This window comes from Neomonachus schauinslandi, chromosome 7 (assembly GCF_002201575.2).
Source record: "Neomonachus schauinslandi chromosome 7, ASM220157v2, whole genome shotgun sequence".
NCBI lineage: Eukaryota > Metazoa > Chordata > Mammalia > Carnivora > Phocidae > Neomonachus > Neomonachus schauinslandi.
The window spans coordinates 27,168,869-27,184,273 of NC_058409.1; the positions used below are offsets into that span (position 1 = coordinate 27,168,869).

At 37.9% G+C, this 15,405-nt stretch overlaps 1 protein-coding gene across 1 annotated transcript; it reads left to right on the forward strand.

Moving 5' to 3' along the window:
* The first annotated feature begins 5,057 nt into the window (after positions 1 to 5,057).
* On the forward strand, positions 5,058 to 11,616 carry FBXL21P. The gene is given in 5 exon segments (XM_021702030.1): positions 5,058 to 5,423; positions 5,873 to 5,995; positions 9,447 to 9,618; positions 10,977 to 11,363; positions 11,366 to 11,616. Coding segments are annotated over 5 exon segments (1,299 nt in total).
* The last annotated feature ends 3,789 nt before the right edge of the window (positions 11,617 to 15,405 follow it).

Below are 15,405 nucleotides of genomic sequence, written 5' to 3' on the forward strand. Positions count from 1 at the left end.
CCTTTCCCGTGACTTGGGAGAGTCTGCACTCAAAGGTGGACTGGTTGTGCCTTGGCACCTGTGCCCAGAAATTTCCCAGAATGTGAAGTTGAATGAATTGATTATATTCTCAGAAAAATGTTGCAAAATACTTTCTTGAACCCCTTGTATTGATTGTTAGATCCCTTAATGTGCCAACCCTAGGAGGGGACCCTCCCCAGTTCCGAAGGCTTCCCTGTAGAGGACCTGGCTTGGTGTCCTCACTGCCTTTTCTTTTTCAGAGTCTGGCTGGCGAGATGAGGGTGAGGGAAGGAGGGGAGGGGGGACAGGAGAGGGAAAAGCTGCCTAACAGCCTCCCATCACCAATTCAGGGATTCTCACAGATTGCCTGGTTCAGATTCTCTTGTAACCCTCTCCTTGCCTATCAAAAGGTGTTTTGAATCTACATATATTTTGAAAACTTCAGTTTCCCTATGTCATTAAAAGGAAATATGCCTATTTTAAAATTTAAAGTTTTCTTTTTATTTTTTTAAATGAGTATATCTTAATACCACAGAAAGACTTAGGAGACCGTATAGAAGATTGCTACATCAGTGGTGAAATATGAGAAAACCAAAATGCTGGGAAGTCAGTGCTTTAGGAAAGATTAATTTGACATAATACTTACTCTGTTTGTCTTGTTGAACCCTTGGTGATACTGTAATTTGACTTCTGTATTTTCAAAAATTGCGGTTTTTAGATTTAGAAGGCAACTAAGGTCATGTGGGCTGCAAAGAATGAAATGTTTTTTTTCCAACATCTTTAAAAAAATTATCTTTTGTTCTGTGCTTGGGTGATATTTATTGGGAGGAAGTGTTGACCCTTAGCATAATTGGCTCTTTTATGAGAAAGCTATGTGTTTGAAAGCTGTATTTTGAAGCAGATCTCCAGCTCTCCTCTCCAGGCCACACCTTCTGATTTGTGGTAGCAGCAGTAAGATTTCATTTGGTAGTTATTTCTGTTCATTTTCATCTTGGTGCTTCCAACAAATTCGTCTAGCCTTTTAGGTAGTTTTGAATCTTTATTCTGTTATCTGTAATATTTACACAACATTTCTAGCATTGTGACGATTAAAAACTTGAAACTTTTCAGAGTACTTCCTTTGTCTTAATTTAACCAATCTGGAAGAATCTGGTGATGCTGCAAAAGATAGTTGTTTCCACTGCTGGCACCAGGTTGGCTTTAGATGTTCAGTCTTTCATTTCATCTGTCTTTGAAAATGTTCTTCTCAAGAATACTGTTGGAGGTTTCTTAAATACTCAGAGGATCCAATTCACATGGTCACTTGTTCCACCAAATTAGTAAACATAACAAAAAAGGAAACTGGGTTAGGGTGGTTAGTGACGCCACTTAGTGGACTTTGAGTCATTGTTACATTCTTTCCCAAATGCTCAAAGGTGGACTGGTTTTGCACTGAAGATCAGTGCCAGACTCTCCTTTTTTGTAAGTTTGGCTTATCACTTGATGGGGTCCCGTATTCTGGTTTTATGTTCTCCTGTCACTCAGAATTCCGGATAGTGATTCTGAAACAGCAGTCAGATTTCTTCAGTACCCAGGGAAATAGTTCATCTGATCCTGAAGGCTCCAGTGACTTGATCTGAGATAGGTACTTGCTCGCCATCATCTTAGGGGTCTAGTAATTCACAGTTTATGTACCCTTACTAGATTACTGCTGTATTCTCCAGCATATAGGAAGGCCTGCAGACACAGAGTTAGCTGTCTCGATAACTCAGTAGAAAAGTTTCTGCAGTAAATAAAACTGTGTGTGACATCTGATGAGGGGACTACAAGTCACTTGACTTGTTCCTTCCCTTATTTGTGATGTTCCTTTGAAATTGTGCCAGTAGCTCCTTTCTGCCTACGTCTGGACTGGAATATAAAGTGGGAGAACCAACCTTGACGTTACCTTGTAAATAGTGGGTTGGATAGTAGTGGAACATCAGGTAGTGGAGGGGGAAATTAAATTGTGGATGTTGAGCTCAAATACATTCTCCCTGTCTGTTCTCCAAAGCTCTACGTTAGAAGTAGGATTCAGAGAGAAATTGAGACCTGGCAAGTAGTAGACAGCAGTTAAGAGAAGTTTTTAGTGGATTATGGGTTGTCTCCTTCCCCTCCTCTGTACTGTTGAATTTGGCTTATGAAGGTAGTAGAATGCATTTATTTATTTACTTTGACTTTACAACATTTATTCATGATGCCAAGGCAGTGAGTTTTATCCTGGCGTAGACCCATTACTATTTTCTTCCATGTCCATAGACTGCTCACAACTCTGGCAAGTTACTTTGCCTAAAATTGGTCAGACCTCAAAGAGAGTGTGAATGAATCAATTGAGTATGAGTGAATCAGTTATATCTGTCAACATAAGTGAAAAACTTAAAAAAAACTACAGTTAACAGATTAGTCAAACAGTATTCAATAAAATTTATATGTATTTTTATTTAATTATTATAACTGTAGTGGCATTATGTGCTCCTAAGAACTGGAACTGAAAGATTTACACAGCCTACAAATAAGTATAATCTTGGACTACTTAAACTTTTTGTAATATCTCTCCATACATGTTCATTAAAATAGAAATTTTCAGAGCCCTTTGACTGATCCACAGCTTTCTTAGTAGATCTTCTACCCTGATTCCTGGCAAGGGTTACCATATTCCCACTAACCAGGCTAGTTGTTTTTATGGACTGGTTTTTTCCCCCCAAGTAGAAAATAATTGTTTGGGAATCAGTAATTTCCTAACAAAATCCTTCAACATAATGCGATGATAGGTAAATGTCCTAAGCATAAAAGTTACTGGATTTTTACTTATACACCCTCTGATGAATGTGTTTTTGTGGTATTTTACCAAGGTAGGAAGTGAAATCAAATGGATGTTGGTGAGTACCCCATGGCAGCAGGTCATTCGTTCAGAGTGAACTATAACTTGGAAACCTTCTTTAGGTAAGAAAGTTGGCAGTTTGAAAAAGCAATCGTCAGTTTTTTTAAATGATCATGTATGTTTAGGTTGGAGTTCTTATATAAAGGTTTTCAAGCTAGTAAAGATCAGTTTGCCTTGCATTCTAAAATATATTTAACTTAAAAAAAAAAAAACATTTAAAAAAAATATATATTTAACTCATGCTCATTGCTACTGACTTATATAAAATTTATGATTTGTGGATGAGTCTTAGACTCTGAAAATGAATGTACACAAAGAAAAAGAAAATTAAAATGTTATTTTTAATAGGATGACTGGTATTCATTTAATGTCTGTTGTTTATGGTGATTCTATCAGCGAACTGGCAATTTAATATTTTACTGAATAAACAAAACAATCCGTCCATGTTACATAAAGTCACTTTAATGTACAGCACAGTCCTTTTGTTTACAACTGCAAGGTAGTTTGCTAACCTGACACTTGGTTGAAATCTTATTTTACTTTTGGCTGTCCTGCCTTTCCATTGAAGGATTATATTAGGGATAACTCTTTTTGTGGTCATTTTGTGAAATTTTAACAATCCATTGATTGTTACAGAATGGATTGCTGTAAGTTTACCAAATGAAACATGTACAAGCAAAATGTCCATAAATGTGCTCCATATCAGAATTTAGGATCCATTGTTCATTCTTTTACCTTACCTGGGCCAACGTATTTCAATTTAGGGAATTAAAATTAAGGAGTAGGGCAGCCCTTTCAAAATAAGCATATTTTGAAAAAAGAGCCAAAATAAGAATATTTTGAATAAACTTTGAATTATTGGTGTCACCAGTTTGATATATTCTGTATAACTGGTTAAGTCATACTAAATGCGTGTGATAGCTCTTTTGCCTAATGCTTGAGATACAGCTTTGCACCTGTTTTTGTTTTCCATTTTAGTTTTCCAAACCCCAAAGATGACCCTTCATTTTGTTCAGCAACTTTATAGGTCAGCCCTGCTTTGGGATCCAACTCTCTATTATGGCTAAGAAGTGTTTCACATCAGGCAGAGATATATACATTTCTAACATTCAGGGATGAAAAGTGGGTTAAGTAGTCAACCAAAGTTAAATAAAGTGGAGAACCACTCTTTCCATTATTTTGTCTCTCAAATAATTGAATACTTAAACACTTTGGATTCTTATGTAGAATATATGTACAAGATAGCCCTATATACTTGGGTATATCTGGACCTGAAATTTGTTGTAACATAGTTGTGTCTCAAGCTGGCTCCTACGTGGAGATTCATCATGCCTTTTTGTTGGGGAAGAATGCTCATCCCTTTGCTATTTTACATTTGCTCCTGAGGGTCAGGTGTGTTGCTGTGTCCTGGGTGTCACCTGAAAATTGTGCTTCAAATTAAGTTATGAAATTAGTTCAGAGAAATGCATTAGATAATTTAAGACAACAAGAACAACTGCAACATTTATTAAGCCTTTACTATATGTTCTGGCACTTAAGTACTTTAATCCTCACAACTGCCTTATGAGATTAGGTACTGCTGTTTTCCCTGCTTTTCAGATGAGGAGGCTGAGGTTTAAATTTATTCAAAAAGGGATCACATGGTTAGTAAATGGCTGAGCTGGGGCTTTTCCAGGCCTCTGCTTTTGATAACGTTTTACTGTCTTTCAGGACCCCAGGAGTTGTTAGCACAATTGCATTGTGATGCTTTCTTCTCTGTAGGAGATAGTAAGAATACAGTAATTGACCAGGAATAAACCTGTGAGACACACTGCTTCCATGGACATTCCCGTTTGGAAGCCTCCCCAACCATTCCCTCCCATACTTGAACTCAATCACATGTCATTGCTTTATTCTTCCAGTGCAACTTGTCCCCATGTCAGGGATGAGGCATTTATCGTGGTATTTCACCATTTGACCGTAGCCCTTGGAGAGCAAGCTCCCTCTTACGTACCTCTGTATTCCTAGCACATGGCACTTCCTATCAGTGCAATGCAGTGGAAGATTACTATTAAAATTTGTGTAACTGTTTTTCATTTTCTAATGTTACTCTGTGCAATTAGAGTACAGATGTCTGATGGATATATGGAAAATATGATCACAAAATCTTAATGTTTACAGAATGAAGAGGAACAATTTATCTGTTGTGAATAAAATTGTCTGGTCTTCACCAGCTGTGAAACAACCAAAAGTTGGGTTCTACTCTTCTCTCAACCACACCCATACGCACACTGTCTTTCTAGACTGGTGGAGTTTGCCTCACCATGTAGTATTACGCATTTTTCAGTATCTTCCTTTAATAGTTCGGGCCTGGGCGTCGTCAGTATGTAGGAAATGGAATGAAGTTTTTCATATTCCTGACCTTTGGAGAAAGTTTGAATTTGAACTGAACCAATCAGCGACTTCATATTTTAAGTCCACCCATCCCGATCTCATTCAGCAGATCATTAAAAGGCATGCTACCCATCTCCAGTATGTCAGCTTTAAGGTAAGAAAAATAAGCATTAAATAACAACGAGTTATGTTGCGTTAATGTCATTTTTGTGTATCTAGATCCTTATGTGGAAGCAGTCAGTGAATTTTGCAGAATTTTTACTCCAAGCTATGTCCTGCTTTTCTGTAATGATTTGCATAGATTGAGGTGTAGAACTTGAGCTGTAACTTAAACCTCAGTTTCCTTCATCTGGATGGTATTACTAAAATTCAGGTCATTGTAAAGGATTTGAAAGTCTGGAGCACTTAGAAAGTTACTTTGTCATCAGCTCTATTTCTCACTTTTTGTCTGAGACCTTTTGTATAAAGAAGAAATACTAATTTGTTTATAGCTTGAAAGGATACACTACAATTTTGCAATTGAATTCTGTTACACAGTTATATTTCCAGTAAGTTTCTTATAACTCACATTCAGGAAATAAAGATTTAGAATTGTTTTTATAGGTGGATAGTAGTACTGAATCAGCGGAAGCTGCCTGTGATATACTTTCTTAGCTGGTAAATTGTTCTATCCAGGCCTTGGGCTTGATTTCAATGGCCAAGCCAAGTTTTATGAATGTGTCAAAGGTAAAGATACCAGGCTTTTTTGTGAGAGACACAAAAATTCTCAAATATTTCAATCTAGGCCAAAAGGATTCTTTTCCTAAAAACATACCACGTCCTCCTTATGTTCAAAGAATTACTTAAAGCAGTTTTCTTTTGACTAACGCTTACTTTTGCTGAAATAGCTTATGCATGGTTTCATCCTTTGGATATATTTTGTAATTTTAATCGTTGTTTCTACGGTAGCTGTCATTAATATAAAATTTAGATGTTATACTTAGGATTTTTAAGTGCCAGTTAGTTTCTTTGAATATAGAGTGTGTATGGCCAGTAGTGGATGTTTTTCTTGTCATTCTGTATCCTCTCCATTGGAGGTTAGAACAATATAGTACTAAATGAACTATACCAGTTAGGATGATGTTGGATTCTGTAAAATAGAAACTCCGAAACAATAGTAGCTTAAACAACACGGCTGGAGTTTCTTTCTCTTACAGTAAAGAAATCCATGCATGAACATAGCTGGTATGAAGTTGTTAGGACCCCGAGCTCCTTCCAGGTATCCCGTGTTCTTGTAGGCATTTCAGATGGCTTTCTGAGCTCCAGCCATCACGTCCTGTTCTAGGCAGGAGGGTGGAGGAAATGGGGAACGAAAATGCTTTTCAAGGAACGCTAGCCGTGAGTACCACATAATGTTTCTGTTGCTGTCTCATTGGCCAGCACTTAACTGTGTGGCCAGAACCAGGTTTCTGGGAGATGAAGAATGTTTTTTAGCGGACTGGTAATGTGCCCAGCTCAAAATTGAGACCCAATTACCAAAGAAAGAAAGGATGAATGGGTGTTAGGAAGCCACCAGCTGTCCCTGCCGCATAAACTGTCTTCATTCAGGCTTCAGCTTGGATTCCATCTCCTGGGGCAGCCTTCCTAGACCACTTTGGCTAAAGCAGCGGCCCTTCTCCCAGTTAACACTCTGCTGTGTGAATACGTATTTTCTTTACATCATTCATGAGTACTTGAAATTACCGTCATTATTTAACATGTCTGTCCTCATCCCCTAGAACAAAACATACACTCTTTGAAGGCAAGGGATTCTGTTTTGCTTATTTACCATTAGAAACCTGGAGTTAGAGTGTAGTACCTGATATATAATAAACACTAAGTTATGGTTGTCAGTAAAACTGGCTGATGGAAACCTTCCTGGGGAAGAGGATAGAGGAATAGTAGCATCTTCTCTCTCATAAACTGGGTCATGGCTCTCAAACATTTCACTAGCCTGTTTAACTTGTCGGGAGATAGTCGGGGGAAAATGGGTCATTTGGGGATTAGAGTAATGTGAGCAATCAGATGAAAACTTACTATGTCTCAGTAGTTATTCCTTGTGTATGAATGATGGAGTCAGCTTAGCCTGAAATTCTTTAGAGTCTCTGCTGTCTCACATGCTGCACATCTGCTTCGGTTCTGGGCTAGCTGGTGTAGTCACCAGCGTGAGGCAATGGTGATTAGCAGACTTCCTTCCTTGCAAGCTCTGCCTTTACAGTAAAATGAGTCGAGGGGCTTCTGGCAAAGTCGCGCATCTCTCTGGGTGTCAGTTTTTTCACTTGTCAACTGAGGAAAGATAGGATAAAAGTGCAGTATTTTGCTAGGCGTAAAGAGTGCTAAAGGAGTATGTGGATACCATCATGAGGCATGTCCTCTAATGCTGAAATACAGCCTTCAGGACTAAGAGTCCACTGAGAGTTGATTAAAGGGAAAAAATAAACCTTATATTTCTTAAGGAAAAAGTGATGTATTTCTCTAATAATTTTTGGCACAGTAAAATTTAGTAAAGAGATCTAGCCATCCACCATTTAAAAATTTATATTAATCAAATTACAATTAAACCAGTATGTTTTTTAATAAATGAATTGAGAGTTATAACCAATTTGGTCATTGTCATAGGAGTAAAAGAACCTTTGGTAGAATCCAAATTGACTTTGAAAAAGGAAAAATGATCATGCCTGGATTTGGTTTTCAGATTTTCTATCTGTGTCAAAAAATACTGATCTGAAAGCTTGTGACATTGTACCGATTTTGGAGTCAAACTATAAATAAGCTTTTGTTTGTCAATCTTCAAAACATAGAAAGTTGTTGTTTTTTTTAAGATTTTATTTATTTATTTGACAGCGAGAGAGGGAACACAAGCAGGGGGAGTGGAAGAGGGAGAAGCAGGCTTCCCGTGGTGCAGGGAGCCTGATGCGGGGCTCGACCCCAGGACCCTGGGATCATGACCCGAGCCAAAGGCAGACGCTTAATGACTGAGCCACCCAGGCGCCCCAAACATAGAAAGTTTTAAAAATGTATCTTTATTGGGACACCTGGGTGACTCAGTCGGTTAAGCATATGCTTAGGTCGTGTTTTCAGGGTCCTGGCATCGAGCCCCACATCCGGCTCCCTGCTCAGCGGGGATTCTGCTTCTCCTTTTCTCTCTGCTCCTTCCCCCTGCTCGTGCTTTCTCTCCCTTTCTCTCTCTCAAATAAATAAAAATCTTTAAAAAAAGTCTTAAAAATTAGGGGCGCCTGGGTGGCTCAGTCGGTTAAGCATCCACCTTCCGCTCAGGTCATGATCCCAGGGTCCTGGGATCGAGCCCCACGTCAGGCTCCCTGCTCAGCGGGGAGCCCTGCTTCTCCTTCTCCCTCTGCTGCTCCCTCTGCTTGTGCTCTCTCTCTCTCTCTCTAAAATCTTAAAAAAAAAAAAAAATCTTAAAAAAATCTTAAAACATTTCTTTATTTAGATAACTTTCTAGCAAGAAGCATATCACTGAAGAATAAGATCATTTATTTATTCATCAACAAATATTTATTGATCTCCTACAGTGTGCCAGATATTATTTTAGGTGGAAATATAGGAGTGAATAAAACATGAAAATTTTGTTTATTCTATGGCAGGGGTTGAAAAGGGTCTGACAGTAAGTATTATGGGCTTCACAGACTGTAGTACTGGGGCTCCTCCACTCTAGTCTCGTAGTGTGAAAGCAGACATAGTGCGTAAATGAAGGAGCATGGCGCGTGCCAGTCAAACTTTGTGGACGCTGGAAGTTTCTTGTAATTTTCACATGTCACAAAATATTATTCTGGACAAAATTTTTTTCAACCGTTTACAAGTATAAAAACCATTTTGGACTCAAGAGCCGGACACTAACAGACTAGGCTGGATTTGGCCCGCAGGTCATAATTTGCCAGCCCCTATTCTAGGAAATAAATAGTTATATCCTTTTAATATTGAAAATCAAGTCCTTAGGATTGAAATAATTGCAAGGTGTGTTATGAAATCTTTGAGAAATGTTTTTGACTGGCTAATGGTGTCATGAAAAATGCTAATATGTTGATGCTTTTACTATGTTATTGTTAGTATCTGTTGATACAGTTTCAATGAACTATTTGATTGAAGCTGTAGATTTTTAAATAATATTTTCATAATTCTTTTCTTATTGCTGTGCAAGTCCCATTTTGTGTCAGCACTTACAGTTGTCTTTGTCAACTCAAAATCATTATCATCGATCAAAATTGAAGACACACCAGTGGATGATCTTTCATTGAAAATTCTAGTGGCCAACAATAGTGATACTCTAAGACTCCTAAAAATGAGTAGCTGTCCTCATGTTTCCTCTGATGGTAGGTTATATCTTTTTAAGCTTGGATGATGTCTTTTATATACTATGTATAATATATATTATATATAATGTATATAATATATACTATCATACTGTTTGTATAGTGTATAACATATGGTATAATAGTATGTAGTATATATGTATGTATACTATATGTATGTGTACTGTACTATATATATTATACTTTATGTACATATTGAAAACTACATGCTTATGAAACATAATTGAAAAAAGTAATCTTTCAGCCATCAAAAGGAATGAGATCTTGCCATTTGCAACGACGTGGATGGAACTGGAGGGTATTATGTTGAGTGAAATAAGTCAAACAGAGAAAGACATGTATCATATGATCTCACTGATATGAGGAATTCTTAACTGCAGGAAACAAACTGAGGGTTGCTGGAGTGGGGGGTGGGGTGGGAGGGATGGGGTGACTGGGTGATAGACACTGGGGAGGGTATGTGCTCTGGTAAGTGCTGTGAATTGTGCAAGACTGTTGAATCTCAGATCTGTACCTCTGAAACAAATAATGCAATATATGTTAAGAAAAAAAAAAGAAGAAGGTAGCGGGAGGGGAAGAATGAAGCGGGGGAAATCGGAGGGGTAGACGAACCATGAGAGACGATGGACTCTGAAAAACAAACTGAGGGTTCTAGAGGGGAGGGGGGTGGGAGGATGGGTTAGCCTGGTGGTGGGTATTGAGGAGGGCACATTCTGCATGGAGCACTGGGTGTTATGCACAAACAATGAATCATGGAACACTTCATCTAAAACTAATGATGTAATGTATGGGGATTAACATAAGAATAAAAAATAAAAAATATAGAAAAAAGTAATCTTTTTTCGAAAAGAAGTCTTAATCCATAAGGTAGACATAGTTTAGATTGCTTCTAAAAGTATTTTAGTCATATGTATATTTTACTATACATGTGTTTTTATTATTACATATATAGATGTATGTGTAATATATATATGTATACATATATATATATGTATATATCTATATCTATCTTGATATGAGAGAGAGAGAGAGAGAGAGAGCGAGAGAGGAGAGAGATAGCCAAAGAGAGATTTAGTGGGGCGGGGGGAGGGTAGAAGGAGAGGGAGAGAGAATCCTCAAGCAGACTCCCTGCTGAGCACAGAGCCCAGTGCGGGGCTCCATCCCAGGACCCTGAGATCATTCATTACCTGAGCCGAAATCAAGACTCGGCCACTTAACTGACCAAGTCACCCAGGCACCCCATTTGATGTCTATTTTAGCAAATAATGAATAACTGATGTCAAATTTAAGTTTATAAGATGTTATATTAGTATTGGTGTGATTCTTGGTTCTTAAGAATTTTTCCCTATTTCCCACAGGAATCCTTTGTGTAGCTGATCACTGCCAGGGCCTTAGAGAACTGGCATTGAATTATTACATTCTAAGTGATGAACTTCTCCTAGCACTTTCAAGTGAAACTCATGTTAACCTAGAGCATCTTCGAATTGATGCTGTGAGTGAAAATCCTGGACAAATTGAATTTCATTCTATTAAAAAACAAAGTTGGGATGCACTTATTAAACACTTCCCTGGAGTGGATGTTGTTATGTATTTCTTTTTATATGAAGAATTTGAGGCATTCTTCAAAGAAGAAACCCCTGTTACTCACCTTTATTTTGGTCACTCAGTAAGCAAAGCAATTCTAGGATGGATAGGTCTTAACTGTCCACGACTAATTGAGTTAGTGGTATGTGCTAATGGTCTTCAGACTTTGATACTGAACTTATTTGTATTGCTGAACACTGTAAAAACTTAACAGTCTTGGGCCTCAGTGAATGTGAAGTTAGCTGCAGTGCATTCATTGAATTTGTAAGACTGTGTGGGAAAAGACTAACCCAGCTCTCTGTAATGGAAGACGTTTTGATCCCTGATGATGAGTATAGCCTAGATAAAGTTCACACTGAAGTCGCCAAACACCTGGGAAGAATATGGTTCCCTGATGTCCTGCCTGTCTGGTAATTGGCTACCAAAGATTGTTAATTTTTTATTAAACCATTAAGATTAGCTTCTTTCTTTATGCAAATATAAATTTTAAGATACATTGCTGAACTATTTTAGGTAAAATATCTTATCATTTGCAAACTGTCTTAATGGATTGCAGCAGAAACATTTGAAAAATTATGAGAAATGTTTAGCCAGAAATTTCCATAAATAGGACATAGACCCTGTATTGTGGATTAGGTGGTAGGTGGTAGGCTAAAAACTACACATGGTTTGTAGATGAGTCCCTCAGCCTTCGTTGAAGGCACATTTTAGCTTGCTAAATAAATTTATAATATTGAGCTTTGGATTCCTAAATTATGACATTTATAACTTTATACTGCTTTAATTGCTTCTCCTTCATCTTGGTATGAATATATTTTACAAGATATGTAGTATTAAAATCTAAGAGTAAAATAAAGGTGTAGACACAGAGGCTGACTTAATTGTACTTAATTTTTAGCACTATATAAGATCATATTATAACTCAAACAATTTCTAATTTCTAACACACTTTGAATTCTACTTTAGTACGTTAACTCGGGAGAAGATGGGCATGAGATTAAAATTAATACTGATCATTTTGTAAAGAGACTGATTGTTAATTGATTAAATATGCTACTGAGATCGCTTCTCGGCCTTTTGGCTAATAAGATCAAGTGAAAAAAGTACATTTTGCGGAGTGTCTTTGGGGAGGGAATCTGCATGTACTGACCTACTACTCTGTCTGGAACCGTGCTAGAGATCCTTTGCAAAAGTGATCTTATAATTTAATTAGTAACCCAGCTAAAACTCTTTAGTTACAGATTACCTTTAGAGTAAAGATATATCCTTAAAATGATCTACAAGACCCTACATGGTCTGGCATCTGCCTGCTTCTTTGCCCTCATTGCTCACGGAGCTTCCCCTTGTCCTTCTGCTGCATTCTCTTGCAGGTCCTTAAGACTGCCATGGGCCCTGTAGTCAGAGTGCATGAGGATATAGTCTCTTTCTACTTAATCACGCTCTTTGCTCCCTCAGATCTTTCCTTTAGATGTCATTTCCTCAGGAAAGCCTCTGGCTCTCAGCACTCTGTGACTTCCATTTGTGCACTTACCACCATTGTAATTTGCCATTTACTTGTATGATTATTCTCTGCTAATTCCACTGCACTGTGAGCTTTATCAGTGCAAGATCATTGTCAGGTTTTGTTCACTGTTGTATCCCCAGCATCTAGCATAATATTAGGCAAATAGTAGACACTCAGTAAATTTTACTTAGGTACGTTCATTTCCAGAGTTGTTCCCTTATGTCTTTCTCCAACATCTTCATTTTCTTTCTAAGAAAGCAATTAAACTTAAAAAAAATGTTTATTATTTTCCAGCTTTAAACATTTTTTAATTAGGAAAAAAATTTAAATATTCTTACCTGTTAAATTAGAATTAGGATACCTTGTGGTTTGTAAGTGGTAATTTTTTTAAAGAGCATATTTTATGTCTCTTTTTTTTAGAGAGTTACTTGTGCAAGCATTCTCCACACTGTACCACATCCTTTCTCACGGTGAGCTCTGTAAGAACGGGCATCTTCCCTCCTTCACCTTTGTGTTTGAGACTCAGACTGCTGTGTGGCACATTCGTATACCCTCAATAAATGTGAGTGGAGCTGAAATACTGTTTAAAGAATCAGATTCTTGGGGCACCTGGGTGGCTCAGTCGTTAAGCATCTGCCTTCGGCTCAGGTCATGATCCCAGGGTCCTGGTATCGAGCCCCGCATCGGGCTTCCTACTCTGCAGGAAGCCTGCTTCTCCCTCTTCCACTCCCCCTGCTTGTGTTCCCTCTCTCGCTGTGTCTCTCTCTGTCAAATAAATAAATAAAATTAAAAAAAAAATAAAAAAATAAAGAATCAGATTCTTAAAGACAGTTGTTACTCTTGCAGATCATGTGATTTATACCTTAAGATTTCGGGAGAGTACAGAAGCAACATATCACAGGGCACTCAAGGTCTGGTTAGGATAACGGGACAGACATAAAGGAAGTGGCAAACCTGAGTTGGAGGGTCAGGCTGGTTGGAGGTCAGAGCAATGGTGGAAATACTGAAGAGGTGACCTCTGGTCTCACTGGCTAACGTGATGTGCAGTGGAGGAGTAGGGTGGGAGTGTATATACCTGTATAGGATGCCAGTGTTGGTTTCACTAAAGAGTGAAACAGAGAGGGACTGACTAAGGGAGATCAAGGTGGAGTTTCTCCCTGTTGCCTGCTAGCACAGAACGATAATGAGTACCCGTGGCCTCTTGTACATTGATGAGAAGTTGCCACTCTAAACGGTGGTCTTTAGCAGTGGTCTTCAGTAGTGGTTTTTAGTAGTCCGACCTAGTGCACTAAGCACTATAAGAACTCTTAAAGGAAAACTCAGTAGAATTGATCAGCTCATTTTGATGACCCTGGTTGGCCTAACATACTGGGTTTATAAATTCAATAGCAAACATTTTTAGGGTAGCCAAATCAAGACAAGAAAACAGAGAGTATTTTTATGCTTTATATAATGAAAATGTCTCCATTTACTTTGGAAGTCCATGAAAAGTACTGTTTACTTAGGATTAGAGGATTCTAGATTAAAATGGCCACTTATCTTGTTCTTCCATTAAATTACTTTTCTGCAGAAAACTCAAAACATTTTATAAGTAAAAATTAATTGTGTTTGCATTATTAATTTACAGTCATCAAACCTAGTATCTGGGTCACAGTTTTCAAAGTATATTTTACAGTCATTTTCACTAAGGAAAAATATGTTATTCAGTACCATCACTTCTCTGTCATTTGAACCTTAACAATACTTCATTTTTTTATTTTTATTTTTTAAAGATTTTATTTATTTATTTGAGAGAGAGAGAATGAGAGAGAGCATATGAGAGGGGTTAGGGTCAGAGGGAGAAGCAGACTCCCTGCCGAGCAGGGAGCCCGATGCGGGACTTGATCCAGGGACTCCAGGATCATGACCTGAGCCGAAGGCAGTCGCTTAACCAACTGAGCCACCCAGGCGCCCCTGAACCTTAACAATACTTTAAACTGAACATTTTGACACCCAAATCTAAAAAGAAAAGGAAATTAAAAAAAAAAACAAAAACCCTCTGTTGAAGCACACCAGAGGGCGCCGTATTCTGGTTCTTCCTGAGAGAGCGGTCCTTTAGACTGAAGTTTGCATTTCCATTGAACAGATATGAGAGTGCTTATGGAGTGCTAGGCAGAAGGCACCGTTCTTGCTCTGCCTTGCGGAAGCTCTCCGTTCCAGGTAACGAGTCTGTTTTTTAAAACAATCACTTAAGAAGGTTAATTATTTATTGTGCAAACATTTTAGAGCTCCTTTAAAAATTGTTTTCAAAGTCTCTGTGCTAATTCCTATTTTGTGTTCTGAATGGGAACCCAGCCTTTGTCCTTTGAAAGCAAATTTAGTTTCTGGAAACAACCAAAAGTGATTTGGCACTAAGGAGATTAATAAGGTAGATGGTCAAACCAGACAGTGTTGGTTATAGTTTTTTTTAAAAAACCTAAAAATTAAATTCTTAATTAACATCGCATGTAAATCATTTACATGCGATGTTAAGATATGGTAGAGAATAATATGTAATTGGATATGAGAATTTACCAGTTGTGTTGTAGAGACTGAAGTGAGAGTCATCATTAACTCTTTCTTCTTTCTGACCATCCACCGGCAAGTCTTGTTACTTACTATAACATGTTATCATAATAAACACTCATGAAATCACCTCCCTGCTATAAAATGACAACATT